Source organism: Bos taurus, chromosome 1 (genome assembly GCF_002263795.3).
Source record: "Bos taurus isolate L1 Dominette 01449 registration number 42190680 breed Hereford chromosome 1, ARS-UCD2.0, whole genome shotgun sequence".
NCBI classification, from domain to species: Eukaryota; Metazoa; Chordata; class Mammalia; order Artiodactyla; family Bovidae; genus Bos; species Bos taurus.
This window is the reverse complement of record NC_037328.1, coordinates 95,861,817-95,880,510: the sequence shown is the minus strand read 5'-3', so window position 1 is coordinate 95,880,510 and position 18,694 is coordinate 95,861,817. Positions and strand designations below refer to the sequence as shown.

Below are 18,694 nucleotides of genomic sequence, written 5' to 3'. Positions count from 1 at the left end.
ACTTGGTGATGTTAACTTGTGGTGTGAGAATATACTGAAACAGTGTCTTCTTAATAAAACATGAGAAAGCCAGGAGCATGACAGGTATTAATAAAGAGCAATAGGCAGAAAATAATCACGGGGGCTTCCAAAGTACATGTCATGGAGTATTTGAGAATCTGGAGTTTTATATAGGCCTCCAAGACATATCTATTGTGAATGTTGGTGCAGATATAGCTTGAAAGATGAGAAATCTGATACAATAGACTCTTAAGTTTATCAGGACATTTTGTGAAAGGACTTGGAGTTGTTACAGGCATTTGCTGCTTAAACAAGTACTTCTTACATGTACATTTCTAATCCTAATTGAATACCTCTAGACCTTGTGTTAAATTATACTAAATGGGCTGCTAAAATGCCATAATTCACAACAATTATAAAAATGATAAAGAAATGCTTTAAGTTAAACACTAAATCCCTGAAGATTAGCATATCAGAAAATTATACACTAATCACAGCTGGTTTTCTTTTCAGGAATTCTAACATATTCATAGCAGCAGTTTTGTTATTTCTAAAGAACTGAAACAGGAGAAAACTACAGTTCTCTATCCAATTAGAGATTAGCTAGTTCATGTATTTAAAACCCACTATACTTTTATGAAAACAAAGCCAACAATACAACACTGTGCCTCAAAAAGGGGCATTATGTAATTAATCTATTCTTCCATGTTTAGTGTATGAGCATTTCCCCCACAGAGATGCCTGATTTTGACTTGTTCCCAGGGTACTTGGAACTCGTTTTGTAAGAGGGCTTAACATTAAAATTACTTCCTATGCTAAAATCCAATTTTTCCCCTGAATAGGCAAAGGAAGAAAAAGGGTCCAGAGTCCAAGGAAATGCTTCATAATAAGCTCAGGATATTTTTATGATTGAGAAACTAAATAATAGTCTTGTTCTGACCTTTTATTCTCCTATAACCTCACCTTTGCATTTTTACTAGCCACTGTCATTACTAAATGACTGTCCTGATTTTATTTCTTTTTAAAAGATGTATCCATTTTTATCTACTCTCAAATTTCATGCTTTTTTTTTTTTTGCCACACCATATGGCATGTGGGATCTTCGTTCCCTGATCAGGGATCAACCCTCACCCCTGTAGTGGAAGCACAGAGTCTTAACCACCGGAGAAGTCCCCTGATTTTGTTTTTATCAATAGATCTTTTAGAACCTTACTCATTCACTATCAACTTCATTTTAAACCATTACCCTAGAGATAGGGTAATACTCTGGTAAATCTGTGTGCGTGAGTGCTCAGTTGCTTCAGTCGTGTATGACTTTGTGACCCTATGAACTGTAGCCCTCCAGGCTCCTCTCTCTGTCCATTGGGTTTTCACAGTGCTGCAGTGGGTTGCCATGCCCTTCTCCAAGGGACCTCCCTGACCCAGGGATCAAATCCACATCTCCTCCGTCTTCTGCATTGCAGGCAGATTCTTTACCACTGAGCCACCAGGGAAGCCCCTGGTAAATTTATGTCCTGGATAAAATTAGATACAACTTTTGAAAGTATTTATTATTGGTGATGTACATGTCTTATGTCCAAAGTTCTTTCTCAAGATTTTTAGATTGAGGAGACCATTTGTGAAAAATCACTGAATACTAAACAGAAATAGATAAGTTTAAAATTATATAGTCCTAAAGGCTTAATTCATTATTTTTACGGCTTCCAGATCATTTAAAAATCCACCGGCCATAAAATTTGCCTCTTTAAAGTATGCAATTCAGTGTCTTTTAAAAAAAACGTATATTCACAAAGCTGTACCATTATCACCACTATCCAATTTTAAGGCATTTTAATTACTCTGAAAATAAAAGCCATACATTATATTTGCCAGTATTTGGCCACAAGATTCAGGATTTTCTGGCATTTCTGGCATTGGGAATCTGTTCCAACAAAGGAGTGGTGGTTTTCTTTTAGTTGTTTTATCTTCCTTCCTTTGTTTTTGTGTGAACATGTTTTCAATTCTCTTGGGTATATTCTATGGAGCAGAATTGCTAAGTTATATGGTAACTCTTGCAGAAGGAAATGGCAATCCACTCCAGTATTCTTGCCTGGAAAATTTCAGTAGCCTGGCAGCCTACAGTCTATGGGGTCGCAAAGAGCGGCTGAGCGACTGAGCACCTGAGCGCATGTTAGCTCTATGTTTAACTTTTAGGGAACTACCAAACTGCTTTCCAAGGAGTCCACACCATTTTGAATTCCCAACAGCAATGTATGAGGATTCTAAAATCTTCATATTCTCATCATTATCTTTTTTATGTCTTAAATCATAGCCATCTTAGTGGATATAAAGTTGTATCTTATGATTTTTACTTGAATTTCTCTAATGATTAATGATGTTGAGTATCTTTTCATATGTTTATTGGCCATTTGTATATCTTCTTTGAAGAAATGTCTATTTAGATTCTTGGCCCAGTTTTAATTGGATTAGCTCTTTATTGTTGACTTGTAAATGTTCTTTGTGTATTCAGGATATGAATCCCTTATCAGATATATGATTTGCAAACATTTTTTCAGTCTTTTTTATCCCAGTTCCTTGATAGTGTCCATTGGAACATAAAAGCTTTTATGTCTGATGAAATCCAACTTAATCTATTTTTATTGTAAAGCCAAGAAACCTATGTTAATACAATGTCAGAATGATTTTTGTCTATTTTTTTGTCTATTTTTTTTTTGTCTATTTTGTCTATTTTTTCTAAGAGTTTTTACATTTTAGGTCCTGATCCATTTTGACTTATTTTTTTTTGTATATGGTGTAAGGCCCAACTTCATCCCTTTGTATGTGAATATCCAGTTGTTCAAACACCATTTCAGGACATGCAATTGTCCTGAAACCCTTTTTGAAATTCAAGTGACCATAGTCATAAGAGTTTATTTCTATATTCTCAGTTCTATTTCTATGACCTATATGTCTATCTTTACATCAGTATCACACTGGTTTTATTACTGTAGTTTTATAGTAAGTTCTAAAATTGAGAGTGTGAATCCTCCAATTTGTTCTTTTTCAAGAAAAGCTGATTCATTGGATAAGACTCTGATGCTGGGAAAGACTGGGGGCAGGAGAAGAAGGGGGTGACAGAGGATGACATGGTTGGATGGTATTACTGACTTGATGGACACGAGTTTGAGCAAGCTCCAGGAGATGGTGAAAGACAGGGAAGCCTGGTGTGCTACAATCCATGGGGTCACAAACAGTCAGCACGACTTTGACTGAACAATAACAGAGGTTGTCTGGGCTATTCTAAATGCCACATTCATTTTTCTGCACTTTTTTTATTCTGCTCCTCAGACTGGGTAATCTCACTTGACTTATCTTTAAATTTGTTGATTTATCTGCCTACTCCAGTATGCTACTGAATTCTCTAATGTACATTTTATTTCAACTTATACTTGATTATTATTAAAAAAAAATTTAGTTTTTATGGTCTCTATTTGGAGAGTGATTGTTTTTTACTTCTCTTTAGTTCCTTAGATTTATTTCCTTCAGTTTTTTGCACATAGTTAAACTAGCTATTTTAAAGTCTTTCAAACTGTCTGTCAGGTCAAATTATGACTATCTTCTGAGAATTGTGGGAAGATGGGAGCTTTCAACCTATTCGGCTCCTCCCAGTAGTTGCCAGGCTACGGGTTTCCTTTCACAGTGATGGGGAGTTGGTTCTCAAGGCTGCCATGGAACTGAGGAGAAGGGGATGGGCACATGGCAAATTAAAAAGCTTGCTGCTTTTACCAAGATTCTGCTGTCCTTCTTTTTTTTTTTTTTTTTTTTGAATGTAGATACAAGCAGAATTTATTTGAAGTTTCAGAAAACAGCTGTTCTAAAACCAGAGAATTCATATTCTGTTACAGAATTTGTTATATAAGGGAGAGAGGAATGCAGAAGATAAAGTAGAAAGGGGGGCAGAAAAGCTGGAGAAAAAGTGATATGGGGAGGAAAGTGACTTCCTCTGTACTAGGCAGCTGGTCCTTAAACCCGATGTTGAAAGGACCATAACATAAGAAAAATTAATTATAACCAATAACGTAAATAAAGAGAGAGCAGGGGCAAAGGACTAAGTGGCTAGGCCAAGGTCACACATATGGCAGAGAGCAGAGCTGGGATCAAAGATGTTGGGCCCGAAGATGATGTCTGTACCTACTGCAAGCTCAGCCCCCAGTGTAAACCCTGGGAGAAGTCAAGGATAGTGCAAACCACAATAATGACGTTATATAGCCCGTGTGTGACGCCCTCATATGACAGCAAGTTAAACCACTGTTCAGGTGCCTGGATACTGATGGATATACAGTGTAAACTTTCTACTGGATGGCATTCTAAAGCAGATTGAACATTCTAGGGCACACACAATGAAAAAGACTGGAGAAGGAGTTCTTTCAAAGCCAAGCTTCTCTGAGCAACATTGTCAACTTTCTGTTGCCATAGGACTGGTTTTGGAGAATCTTTCCTAGGCTTTGTGGTTGGCCTGAAATTTTTGATCAAAGCCATACCCCATCACAGAAACACTGTGCTTTATAAGAACTGACAATAGGAAGGACAGTGATCCCATAAAGAGTTTTCAGGATCCAACCTTAAGTGGGATATCTAGAACACCAAATTCAATCCACATTGGGATAAAGATGATGGGAGGACTATATACACATAGTCTGGAAGGACAGAAAAAAACAGGATAAAAACGATTTAAGGGGTAAAGTGGCAAAATGAAGGGTGACCGATTCACTGAAAAGTGACACAAGGAGTATAACAGAGCACATTGATCTGGAGAGATTCCATCTGGCCCAGGGGCTGCCCCAAACGACCAGGCGGTCCTAGCAATCCACACCACATCCCTCGTCGGAAGCTCGGGCTTCCATTCCAGTTCTGAGATGCACGCTGCTATGCAACTGCCGGGTAGACCTCAGTATACTTACTCTTGCAACAATGCTTGCGGGGGGGACACTGAGTTCATTAAAGGGGGTGACATTTCTTCGGGATAATAATCTGTCCTCTGTGGTTCGATCCCAGGTTCTATTTTAATTTTTTTCTGCAATATAGGCTTCTCATATGATTCAATTACAGGTACTTGCATGCTACTACTGGAATTTTCCATCTCCTCCGACAAGGAGACCATGAGCGGCTGCTGGAGGTGGCTGGTGTACATGAAGGGGACAGGCTGCACGACGACGGGCTGGATGACGGGCAGGATGCCCGGGCTCCGGATGCCGTGGCGGGACAGGGCCGCGGCCATCACCGGCGGCATGGACAGCGGCACGCTGAAGGGCTGCACGCCGGGCGGCGGCGGCGGCGAGTACTTCTTCCCCGGCGGGCTGGACGAGGGCAGGCTCAGCCCGGGCGAGGCGCGCCTGTGGGAGGACTGGAACTTCAGGGAGGACGGCGAGTTCCCGGCCGAGGGCGGCGAGCTCCGCTTGTTGACCGTGAGGTCCACCGGCTCCATCTGCATCCCGTGAGACAGGCCTTCCGGCGTCTGGAAGAACTTATCCGACAATGGCGTGGAGTAGATGACGCCGTACTTGTTGGGCTTCATCGACTTCATGTAATTAGACGGGTATGACACCGAGACAGGGTCCATGGCCTCTTGCTTGACAGGGACTGGGTCAAACATGAGCATTCTTTTAGTTATACTTTCTAGGGTGCTCTGGTGTTTAGCTTTTCGAGGCGCGGTGCTGAGCGCTGCAGGCGAGAAATAAAGGCCCGGATCCGGGCTGCCTGGAACCCCGCGGATGCAGTGGTGTCAGCGCTCCAGTACGGGCGGCGGCCGCAGGGGACAGGGACGGGGACAGGCGCGCGTGCGGCGGGCGCGGCTCGGCTCGGCGGGCGCTCGCGCTGCGCTCCGGCTCGGGCCCCGGCTCCGCGCGGCTCCGCTCCTGGCTCCCCTCTGGCTCCTGGCACCAACTCCGGGCAGTCACATGACGCCGGCGCCGCTCGCTCTGCGAGCCTCCCAGGGCTTTGCTGTCCTTCTTGAATAAACAAATTGTTACATGCCTTTGGTTAATTTCCCAAGTTCTGTAGAAGTTGATTTTTGACAATTTTTGCGAGCATTTTTGTTGCTTTTATTTAGGAGTGGATTTGGGGGTGTCTTTCACTTTTCACTTTCATGCATTGGAGAAGGAAATGGCAACCCACTCCAGTGTTCTTGCCTGGAGAATCCCAGGGACGGGGGAGCCTGGTGGGCTGCCGTCTATGGTGTTGCACAGAGTCGGACACGACTGAAGCGACTTAGCAGCAGCAACAGCAGCAGCTACTATGCTACGGGGCTTCCCTGGTGGCTCAGATGTAAAGAATCTGCCTGCAATACAGGCTACCTGGGTTCAATCCCTGGGTCAGGAAGACTCCCTGGAGAAGGAAATAGGTACCCATTCCAGAATTCTTGTCTGGAGAATCCCATGAACAGAGGAGCCTGGTGGGCTACAGTCCATAGGGTTGCAAAGAAGCGACTTAGCACGCACGCACGCAGGAGGCCACATACATACTTGTTGATCAAGTCCTCATCCTTAAAGCAGGGATGACCCCTTCCTGTTTACTTTCTAGGACTGTGGTGAGGGATCACAGGAGAAGATACATATGAAGTCATTTTTTAAAATTTATATTTAATTTTTAATTGTAGTATAATTACATTATTGTCTTGGTTTTTGCTATGCATCAGTGTGAATCAGCCATAGGTATACATGTGGGGTCTTTTGAGGTGCCTTACAAATCCCACTTCTTATAAAAACAATTACTATAAGTAAATACAAATAAATTATAAAAACTGTAAAAATAGGGACTTCCTTGGCCATCCAGTGGTTAAGACTCAGCTTTCCACCACAGGGGGTTTGCATTCTACCCCTGGTTAGGGAGCTAAGAACCCAAAGGCTGCAGGGAATGGCCCAAAAAATAAAAAGTGTAAAAAGTTTTTAAAAATTTATAAAAATACTCTCATTTTTACCACCTATGCATCTCATGCTGTGATGGCTTAGTTTGAACAACTGTTTAGACAATTCAGTGAAAATAAGTAATTTATTTCTGCTAAGCATTTTGTGGGCTATCTTTTGTGAAGAATTCTATAACCACACTATAAAAACACCAATAATTACTAATATGTCCTAAGAAACAACCATGCAGGAAAAGAAAAGCAGTTACTCACTCTCTGCTTTTAATTGTCCAAGGATGGAATTTTCTCCTCTGCACATGGTTCTGAAAACACATAAAGGAAAGAAACAATTAAAGAGATTTCAAAGGAATCAATCCCAATTGCAATGAGAAACGCTAGGCTGGAAGAAGCACAAGCTGGAATCAAGATTGCCGGGAGAAATATCAATAACCTCAGATATGCAGATGACACCACCCTTATGGCAGAAAGTGAAGAGGAACTAAAAAGCCTCTTGATGAAAGTGAAAGAGGAGAGTGAAAAAGTTGGCTTAAAGTTCAACATTCAGAAAACTAAGATCATGGCATCTGGTCCCATCACTTCATGGGAAATAGATGGGGAAACAGTGGAAACAGTGGCAGACTTTATTTTTGGGGGCTCCAAAATCACTGCAGATGGTGATTGCAGCCATGAAATTAAAAGACATTTACTCCTTGGAAGGAAAGTTATGACCAACCTAGATAGCATATTCAAAAGCAGAGATATTACTTTGCCAACAAAGGTCCATCTAGTCAAGGGTATGAGCGACTGAACTGAACTGAACTGAATCCAAGTAAAAACAGAGCAAGTGCTTTTATGAGAAGATGCTATATAGGCTTTTTAAAAGTAAAGAAAAAAATATGAGTGTCACTTCTGTTACTGATGGGACAAGTTGTTTTGAGGTGGATAAATGGAAAAGTTACAAAATTGATATTAGATTTCAGAAAGTGAAAGTGTTAGTCACTCAGTCGTGTTCGACTCTTTGCGACACCATGGACTGTAGCCCACCAGGTTCCTCTGGAATTTTCCAGGCAAGAATACTGGAGTGGGTAGACATTCCCTTCCCCAGGGGGGTCTTCCCACCCCAGGAATCGAACCTGAGTCTCCTGCATTGGCAGGCAGATTCTTTACATCTGAGCCACCAAGGAAGCCCAGAAAGAGATGTTATTTTAAAAAGATGGATTATGAATGAGTTTTCCCTCTTTGAAAAGGTAGCATTAGTTCCTTTGGAATTAAAGAAACTACTGTACCTGAGCCCTCTCCGTAAAGCTAGAAAACCCCTTAAAAGTGAAAAGTATAGTCTCAAATAGCTGGCTCTACTAATGGTTTTGTTTCTCAAGACTCTGATAATAGACAATGAATTACACTGACAAAACAAAAAATTCTATGCTCCATCTGCTTGCTCTATGAAAGTAATTAAAACTACACTTACGCCTAGGAAATGCTGATATTATTAAAGATGATGCCAGCAAATAGAGATGTTTTTGCATAATAAAAGGATATAGTTTCGGTTGCTGAACAAAAGCCAAACATGTTATTTCATTCAGCTGGTTCAAACCCAAGAAAACAGTCATAGAAAGTAATTACAATTCCAAAAATAATATTAGCATGGCAAATGAAGTGGATAAAACCAAATTAAACATTATGTCAGTGCCTTAAATACTTCAAAAGCTTTGTTTGTCATGTTATAAATCAGATAATATGAGAAGTGGGCAAATCTTCAAGTGTATAGACCAAAGCACAGGGAAAGTTTTCTCATACTGTCACCGGGCAAAATTATCCCAGAAGAAACAAAACATCTTTACTTGAAACCCTGGCAGACAGAAAGACACATGCTTGAAAAGTCAGAAAGAAACAAGAGGATTAAAACAAAGATTTCCACCATAATGGTACACTCAAACCACTGGAAGGCCTTAGATCATGAAAGGGGTGCCTCTAGGGAGGAGGACACAAGCCAGAGCGCATCTAAGCCCCCACCTCCAATCTGGCCAGGGCCCTGAATCCTCATCTGCTTCACACACTGGGGGTTTGGGACAAGACCTTATTTGTCCCTTCCCCACAAAAGAATTTGATTAGAAAGGTGGGAAACTACAAATGGTTCTGAAAAACGGGATATTAAAAGAAAATATCCAAGTGCTAGTCCTTGCTCTGACATACGATCCTGATCAGGGCACTTTTGTGTCTCATGTCACAGGGTTTGTAACTGGGAGCTGGATTTATGCCAGGGCTGTTGCATTTACTTGTTACTAGGTCACTCTTCTCAGCTAAGTGACCCAGAAAGAATGCCAGGCGGGAGTGGGGGTGGGGGTTGGGGGGCTGGTTTCCATCCCTTTCTGCACCACCTCTCTGTACTGCCCACCAGCTAGGACCTCTCAGTCCTTTCATCATCATCTCCTGGCCAAACCTGAAGCCTCGTGGGCCTTTTTGAGTGAATATGGACACTCTGCTTTTCAGAATATTGAGAACAGGACTTAGCATTCCCCCTAAAATTCTAACAATGAGACGATAGGGAAAACAGAATTAAAATTCCAGGAGACAGGAAAGAACCTTCATGCTTCACTTACAGGCAGAGACTCTTATTACCAACCTTGTTGAAGGATTGCTGCCTAGAATACTCATAAACCATCATGTGCAAATCATGTCACTGTAAGCATTTATTTATTTATTTTTTATCTACTTACTACAAGGAATATGGAAAGCTCAATAACTATTTATGGCTTGAGGATAATTTTAAAATTATCTTTAAAATTAATTATGTATAAAGAACTTTATATAAAGTTCTTATCTCTATTTATAATATATATTAATATGTACTAAATCCCTGGTGGCTCAGTGGTAAAGAATCCACCTGCCAGTGCAGGACATACGGGTTTGATCCCTGGGTCGGGAAGATCACCCGGAGCAGGAAATGGCAACCTACTCCAGTATTCTTGCCTGGGAAATCCCATGGACAGAGGAGCCTGGCAGGCTACAGTTCATGGGGTTGCAAAAGAGTCAAATACAACTTAGCGACTAAAACAACAAATAGCAACAACAAATAACTAAAATATTAGTAATTTTATATTTGTATATATATTGTGTGTATATATCTCATAAATGGAGATAAGCACTCTCTATTCTCTTTCTCTCTCTCTATATATATACACACACACACATATGTGATAGGCAATTAGTATAAGAGAGAGACTAATATTTAAGTTCTTTTATACTTACCAAGTGTCCTAGGCCTACCATGTAAGATTTTAGGCTCTATTTGAGTTTTATCAACTAGTGAACAGACCAAGATTCAAATGCAAAACAAAGAAATGTGTCCATCTGTTCAACGCTCCACTGAATAGATGTGGAAAAACATTTCCATGCCTCCAGCCAGTTTACATGCGTGACTGACTGAAAGCTGAAAACAGAGGATTTCAGAACTTTGGCACCTGTAGTTGAAGTGCATTATTGCCTGTAGAGCATTTCCTCCGCCGGTTGAAATGTCTCCTTCAAAACCTGGCAGAAGTGGTATCACAACATACACCCGGTATCTCTGGCTTCCCCTGCAAAAATCAGACATAGAGAGTTTCATCACAAGGGAAAAAAGACACAGTAACAGTTAAAATTGACAGCCAAGCAGTTCACGGTTTTGGAGACTGAGCGAATGGCTTCCCACAATACCCTCTATCACGTTCCAGGCTTTGGCGGAGAAGGGCATGTTGCTAGACTGGAAGCCAGAAGTGGCGGTCAGGCTAACCATTCGTAACAACCTGAAAAATAAGCTGCACTTGGCAGTAAAGTGGGAACTGTATCCACTATCTCTCTACAGCACAATCCTTCCTAGGACAAAATTCCTTGTAAGAAGGCCTTGCGTGGACCCCATGGAAGTTAGAGAGGTGACAACAAAGATATTTGAAAAGATATTATCCTAACCATTTCCTGTGGACAGTAGGCATTCAGTTAGCAATCACTGAGTAAATGAGTTCCCACAGCCTAAATCTCAGGGGAAAGACAAGATATTGGACCCAGGATATTTTCTAGTGCAGAAATCATCGTTAAGAAGCTCTGCTTCACCCCTGAAAACTCTGCTTCAAATGCAAAATATTACCGTGGGTCCGTCAAGAATTTTAAGTAACTGACGTTGAGTTTTAAATCTCCTGCATATACAAAATATTTCTTAGCTCACTCTCCCAACTGATTAACAACAGCCTTTGAAAGAAAAGCCTTTGAGCTGCTTTTGCTAACTCAAGGATGTAACAAATGTTTAGAAGAAGAAAGTGTGGGTCCTTACTTTGATCTGCGTTCAGAAAGTCGGAAATTTGGAGAATTATGTTCAAATAGATACTGCCTCTTTGGAGGCGAGACTGTTAATGTCCTTATCTCTGGAAGACACACAGGAAGAAGGGCAAGTCTGGAGGTGGCCATGGTATCTACTATGGTCAGAATCTCACCCATTTATCTGAGAGGTCTACATTCTCACAAAGATGCTGCTGTGGGTTAATTTTCAAATTGGAATCTACCGAAACTTTTCATAATACATAATTCCTAAAGTGCATTTTCTTTTAAACCGCTACATTTTTCTTTTTCTTTTTTTTTTTAAAAACTGCTACATATTTCTTTTGGGTGAATATTATTACTACTCTCAGAGGGGTCAGACTTCATTACTGAGGTCAGCTTACCAAATGAAGACTAGGGAAAGTGTGGCTTGAGACATAAGCCACAGCCAACAGGACAGAGTCTAGAGGCCTTTGAGCTTAACTGCAGAGCCAAAAATGAGGAAATCTGAACTAGGGTACTGTAATGGCATGAATTAATCACTAGATGGCAAACACAGTTTGAGTTGGAAAATTTTTTTTAAAAAATATGAAGTGTTAAAAGTTCTCTGTCAGATAAGGGTAAGAAGCTCACATTCCTAGATATTAAGCTAGAAAATGGGAAGAACAGAAAGAATACCTAAGCTACTGTCCCACCAAGTGAAGTCGCTCAGTCGTGTCCGACTCTGCAACCCCATGGACTGTAGCCCACCACGCTCCTCCATCCATGGGATTTTCCAGGCAAGAGTACTGGAGTGGGTTGCCATTTCCTTCTCCAGAGGATCTTCCTGACCCAGGGATTGAACCAGGGTCTCCTGCACTGTAGGCAGATGCTTTACAGTCTGAGCCACGGTATTTAAAAGTCCAAATGAATTTTACACTTGAAAATTGACACCATCTGGCCTCAACAAGCTGGTCTGAGTGCAATGGTGTTTATCATTAATCACAGCCAGTTACAGACATCTTTGGAGAAGGAAAGGGCAACCCACTCTAGTATTCTTGCCTGGGAAATTTCATGGACAGAGAAACCTGGTGGGACTGAGCACACATGCACATGGTCTCAACTGTTTTTACAGAATTACCTTTAGTCTGATTCTCCCAGACCCACACTCCAGTGACGGGACATCACTGCCCTCTGTTCAGAGGTACACCCACACTAAAGCAGGTTAGCCAACCTAACTTGTCTGTCCCCAAGCCTGGACGTCCTTCTCCTCACAGGAACCCTCTTCCTCTTGCAGGACTGAGGACTGGCTCTTTGCGCCAGGCCATCCTGGATATGCCAGTCAGAACTGACTTGCTTCTGCCTCCACATTCCTGCTGCACGTGGCGGGCATGCCTACTCAGCACCTTCTTTGCTTTACACAACAGTGACAGGTACGTCTGCTGGCTAGGATATGTGATAAGCCCCTTTGAAACACAGGACGTATGTCCACTTCGCTTTCTATTTTGGGCAGTGCCCAACAGAGAACCTTTGCACAAGCATGCACCTGGTACTATTTGCTTTGAGAGGATGGGGTCTGGTTGGAAGAATGTTTGCTTCTGGAATACCTCTGATAGACAAGAGGTTCAACAGGATATTTTTCTTTAAACTAGATTACATCTTAGTTGAATTTTTTTATTGTGGTAAAACATAAGTATTAGTCAATCAGTCGTGTTTGACTCTTTGGGACCCCATGGACTCTAGCCCACCAGACTCCTCTGTCCATGGAATTTTCCAGGTCAGAATACTGGAGTGGGTTGTCATTTCCTTCTCCAGGGGATCTTCCCAACCCAGGGATTGAACCCACGTCTCCTGCACTGCAGGCGGATTCTTTACTGTCTGAGCCACCATGGAAGCCAGTGGTAAAATATATGTAACATAAAATTTACCATGTTAACCAATTTGAAGCATACCATTCAGTGTTATCAGTTACTTTCACATCTTGTGCAACCATCATGATCTCTACTTGCAAAAGTTTTTCATGAGCCCAAATAGAAACTCTGATAATTTTGCAATAACTTCCCATTTCCCCTCCCTGCAACCTCTGGCAATGTCTAATCTACTTTCTGTCTCTAGAAATTTGCCTGGTCTAGATATTTCAGCTAAGTGGAATCAAACAGTATTTGACCTTCTGTGGCTGATTTTATTTCACTTAGCATATCTGTCAAGATTCATCCATGATGTAGCATGAGTCAGAATTTCCTTCCTTCTTATGGCTGAGTAATATTCTGTTATATGTAGAACCACATTTGGTTTATCTTGTCATCTGTAGGCGGGCACTTGTGATATTTCCAGCTTTTGGCTATCCTGAATAATGCTGAAGTGGATTTATTATTGTTGTTCAGTCGCTAAGTTGTGTCGGACTCTTTGCAACCTTGTGAACTGCAGCATGTCAGGCTTCCCTGTCCTTCACTATCTCCCAGAGTTTGCTCTAACTCCTGTCCATTGTGTTGATGTTGCCATACAACCACCTCATCCTCTGTCACCCGCTTCTCCTGCCCTCCATCTTTCTCAGCATCTGGGTCTTCATCAATGAGTCAGCTTTTCACATCAAGTGGCCAAAGTATTGAAGCTTCAACTTAAGCATCAGTCCTTCCAGGGAACATTCAGGATTGATTTTCTTTAGGATTAACTAGTTTGATCTCCTTGCTGTCCAAGGGACTCTTGAGAGTCTTCTCCAGCATTGCAATTTGAAAGCATCAATTCTTCAGTGCTCAGCAGGGAATGTGGGCATATAATATTTGAGTCCCTGTTTTCATTTATTTTATATACCCAGGAATGGTGTTACTGAGTCACATAGTTATTCTATGTTTAGCTTTTTGAGGAATCACCAAATAAATTACATTTTTGAATGGATAACATATGCTCACAGAACAAGTCTTCAGAAGTGGAAGATTATACAATGAAAAAACTTCTTTTTCACTCCTTTGTCTCTAGCCTTCATTTCCCCTCCCTAAGGGCAATTCATATTACTTTTTATGTTCTTTCAGAAATAGTCTATGAACTTATAAACATATATATGCATTCTTTCCTTCTACACAAATGTTAGAATCACTGTAAACACGTTTCTGAATTTTTAAAAAACTAATTTATCAATGTATCCTGGAAATTCTTCGATATTTGCACTTAGAGAGACGCCCATTTTTAAAAACAAAATGACAGTATTCCAAATCCATGCCATGATATTTAAACCAGTTCTCTTTTGGTGGGCACTGAATCATTACGGACTTCCCTGGTGGCTCAGACGGTAAAGCGTCTGTCTACAATGCGGGAGACCCAGGTTCGATCCCTGGGTTGGGAAGATCCCTTGGAGAAGGAAATGGCAATCCACTCCAGTACTATTGCCTGGAAAATCCCATGGACAGAGGAGCCTGGTAGGCTACAGTCCATGGGGTTGCAAAGAGTCAGATGCGACTGAGCGACTTCATGTTCACGAATCATTTCAAATTTTTTGCTACTCCAAAATTCCAAATACCTATTTCGCTATGTGTGCTGACGCACATAAGTTGCTTTTCACATTGGTTAGAAAAATCTCAGAAGTAATATTTTTGGTCTTGAATACCAAGTATTTGTTATTCTGTGTGTAAAAGATAGTTCCCTTGTATCTTTGTGTTTTTTTTTTAAAAGCAAAGATGACTTCAAAATGTAGACATTTGGAAATGTCCTATAAAAACCTTCTATCTTTGGACAAAACATTCTTGAAGAGTCAGTTTGTAGAAATCAGACTACTCACATTTTCTTGTTCTTGGGACTCTGTTAGTTCTTTGCTCTTTTTCTTTTTTCAATGTAGCAGTTTTTTAATTTCCTTAACAATGAAATTTTTAAGTTGTGTTCAGGAAATTAGCAGAAATGACTTAGATTTTCACTGTCATAAAAAACAAAGGGCTCTGGAATTTTAAACTATACAACTGTTGCTAAGTTTAAGTCAATGAAGAGAAAATTTTATGTGCTAGCATGTCCAGTCTCCCTTCTTGATCCAGTCCCTAGAAAACAATGGTTCCTGGCTGCTAAGAATTCTAACCTCTTCTGAAACATCCTTACAACGTTGAGGTGGTGAAATGACAGCAGTTGGTGTAGGGCAAGAACCTGAGCCCCTACTGTGCAGAATTATTTATGATTTTAAAAGCAAAAGAAGAGCTAGTGGGCACCAGGTCATCATGCAGGTGATCGCTTTATCCACTTTAGTTCAGAACAATTTTATAAAATTGCATTCTCAGGCTTTTTGTTAAAATACATTTTTCTTTCAGAATTCACTAACTCTCACAGCAGTGTTACGTACGATAGCTAGAAATTGGAAATAAATGTCCAATAATGGGGAGATGATTAACTAAATTATGTTATAGCCACTCATGGATATAACTTCTTACAGCCACAAAACAACCACTGTGATCACTTCCTAGCAAAGTACTTCTGGTAGGCTACAGTGCTAAAACGGCCCTAATGCAAAGCTGCAATCACAAGACAATCACAGATGGGGCAGACTGATACTATTAACTATTAAATTTTTCTCCTTAAATGTGTTTACTTCCCTCCTCAGCAACTGGAGATATGAAGGAGGCCTTGCTCTAGGATGATGCTCTTACAGAGGAGTAAGGGCACAAAGATATCAGCTTCTTAGATTTAAGGAACTGGGTAGAGATCCTTTGAGCTGAAGCAGGAGTTTAAAGAAATAAGAGTGATAAAGAAAATGTGGTACATATATACAATAGAATATTACTCAGCCACTAAAAGGAATGAAATTGGGTCCTTTGTAGAGACATGGATGGTGGACGGACCTACAGACTGTCATATAGAGTGAAGTAAGTCAGAAAGAGAAAAACAAATACTGTATATTAATGCATATATGTGGAATCTGAAAAAAATGGTGTAGTCATTTTTACAAAGCAGAAAATAGAGGCACAGACCTAGAGAACAAATGCATGGACACCAAGGGGTAAAGGCAACAGGATGAATTGGGAGATTGAGACTGACATATACACAGTATTGATACTATGCAGGCAGGCTGAGTCCCTTCAGGCATGCCTGACTCTTTGTGACCCCATGGACTGTAGCCCTCCAGGCTCCTCTGTCCATGGGATTCTCCAGGCAAGAATATTGGAGTGGGTTGCCACACCCTCCTCCAGGGGATCTCCCCGAGCCAGGGATCAAACCTACATGTCTCATATCTCCTGCATTGACAGGCGGGTTCTTTACCACTGGTGCTGGTACGATGTAGAGAATAGATAACTAGAACTTACTGTATAGCACGGGGAACTCTACTCAATGCTATGTGGTGACCTAAACGGGAAGGAAATCCCTAAAAGGGGGATATATGTATATGTAGAGCTGGTTCACTGTGTTGTACAGTAGAAACTAACACAGCATTGTAAAGCAACTATACTCCAAAAAAATGAAAGTAAAATAAAGAAATGAGTGAGACTCAGGGCAGGGACTCTGTCCTTTGTCCTCAAGTAGAATTCCAGGGAGAACAGGACAGGCCCTATTCACTCTCAAACAGGATATGGAGCCTTGAGGATCTGAGCCTTGCTTCCAGGGAACACTCAGAAGTGATTATCAGCCTATAGGATGTGGAAGCAATAGAAGAGAAAGGACAGAAAGGCAGGTTTGAAAGGAGAAGGCTGAGGCCCCCAGGCTACATAAACAGATGCCAGAACAGGTTTGAGCCAGATCCATACTAAGCGCTAGGAGCCCTTTCCAAACGACCCAGGGCCCTGAGAGTCTATACCAAGAATGTGGGAGAGGAGGAAAGACCAGGGAGCATCCTGATGGACTGAATATGAAGCAGAGATAACCACAAATCATTGAATTTGGTCACATTTATCAGGAAGTAACTAAACTAATTTTCCTTCTATTGTATACAAGTAAAACTTGAGACAGAACTCCAAGTGAGTTTTGGGAAAAGGAAATAAATTACAATTCAGAAAGTATGTCTATATATGAATATGGACCAAAAAGAAAATAGGAAAATAAAAAGCAAATTGTCAAGGTGGTGAGAATGTGGGATCTCTAATATTTTTAATTTTTGTGATTGCTGAAATGCTCTCTGTCCCTTTAAAAACAGAGCCCTAATTCAAGCAGTGGCTTTCCTCAGGCTTCCCTCCTTGCTCTTCTCTCAGGTAGAATCCCCTCCTCCTTCCCCTCCCCCTCAGCAAGGTGCAGTCAGAAGAGGGGTCTTCTGCTCAGAGTAGGGTCTCAGGATCTATCAGACGGCCTTAGAGGAGCTCATTGTGCTTCTCCTGTGACGAGACATTTTACTTTTTGAGAATTTGAGATTTATAGATCATATTTCATTGCCATAAACATCAAGAGCTGGTATAAATCCTCTCATTGTAGATTTTGCAGCAGTGAATGTTGCCAGAAATAATAATTGTGGTTGGGGCTTCGTGTTTCTTTATGGGGAGAATTGTACTCTACAGTGGTATCAGTTATGGGAGAGTTGGTCTCTGTAGCTTCTCTGTGGTTTGGGACATGGCCCATTTTATTTTGTGTTTGGCAAATCTTTTCAAATGCAGTAAACCTTTCTGGACTTCAAGTTCTTTCATCTGCAAATGAAGGAGTTGGTGAAAATTATTGCTAGTCCACTAGAAATGCTGGTTCTATTTAGCACGACTTTGCATATTATATGTGAGACTTTATAGATAGGACACTGCATACTGTGTGTGCAACACACATAATTTTTTTCATTGGTTGTTTTTTGAAAATGGCAAGCTTTTAAAAAATAATTTATTTATTTTTATGTATTATTTATGGCTGTGCTGGGTCTTCATTGCTGCTTGTGGGTGGGCTTTCTCTAATTGCAGAGAGTAGGGGTTACTCTGTAGTTGCTATGTGTGGGCTTCTGTCGTGGAGCACAGGCTCTAGGTACGTGGGCTCAGTAGCTGTGGTGCATGGACTTAGTTGCTCCACAATATGTGGGGTTTTCCCAGACCAGGGATCGAAACTGTGTCCCCTGCGTTGGCAGACAGGTTTGTTTTTTTTTTTTTCAACAATCGAGCCACCAAGGAAGCCCCCAAAATGGCAAACTTTTAAATGTAAGAATGTTCAGGGTTAGTCCAGCATGTGTAACTTAGACTTCAGTCTAGGCTTGATAACCTTCGGCAGGCATGTCCCTCAGTGCACACAAGATGTCTCAAATAAGACTCGGAAAAATCTCTTATGAAACTACACTACAGCCCAGTCATTTTCATTCTCATTTCAAAAAAAGAATCTTTCCTTTCTTTCCTCTCTCTGCCAAGGCATGTGCTCAGACTCAAAATGATTGCTGGCCTCTGCCTGGTATTAATCTTTCTGCTGAGAAATCATTTATCTAATTTTTGGAATCAAATAAGAGCAACTAAATGATCTAAATCCAAACTTCTCCTGCCACATTCTGTCATCTCTGCCTTAATGTAACCTCTTCTCCAGGAATTTTAAACAATTTGGAGGTTATCCCACAAGGTAAAATGTGAAACCAGCCATGGGCATACTTAAATTTCATATTTTTCTTCTTTTTTTTTATTGTAACTGCAG

At 41.0% G+C, this 18,694-nt stretch overlaps 1 protein-coding gene and 1 pseudogene across 11 annotated transcripts in view; both read right to left on the bottom strand.

Moving 5' to 3' along the window:
- Positions 1-18,694, bottom strand: part of PLD1 (phospholipase D1) — a 276,225-nt gene that overhangs the window by 83,094 nt on the left and 174,437 nt on the right. For all 11 annotated transcript variants that reach the window (XR_009493069.1, XM_015472492.3, XM_005201681.5 and 8 more), the window contains 2 exon segments: positions 10,342-10,455; positions 7,154-7,203 (listed from right to left, as the gene is read on the bottom strand). Coding sequence is in view for 10 of the 11 variants with exons in the window: in XM_015472492.3 (XP_015327978.1) it covers positions 7,154-7,203; positions 10,342-10,455 (164 nt within the window). In the remaining variant the exon portion in view is untranslated.
- Positions 4,937-5,638, bottom strand: LOC100140787 (Krueppel-like factor 3 pseudogene; annotated as a pseudogene).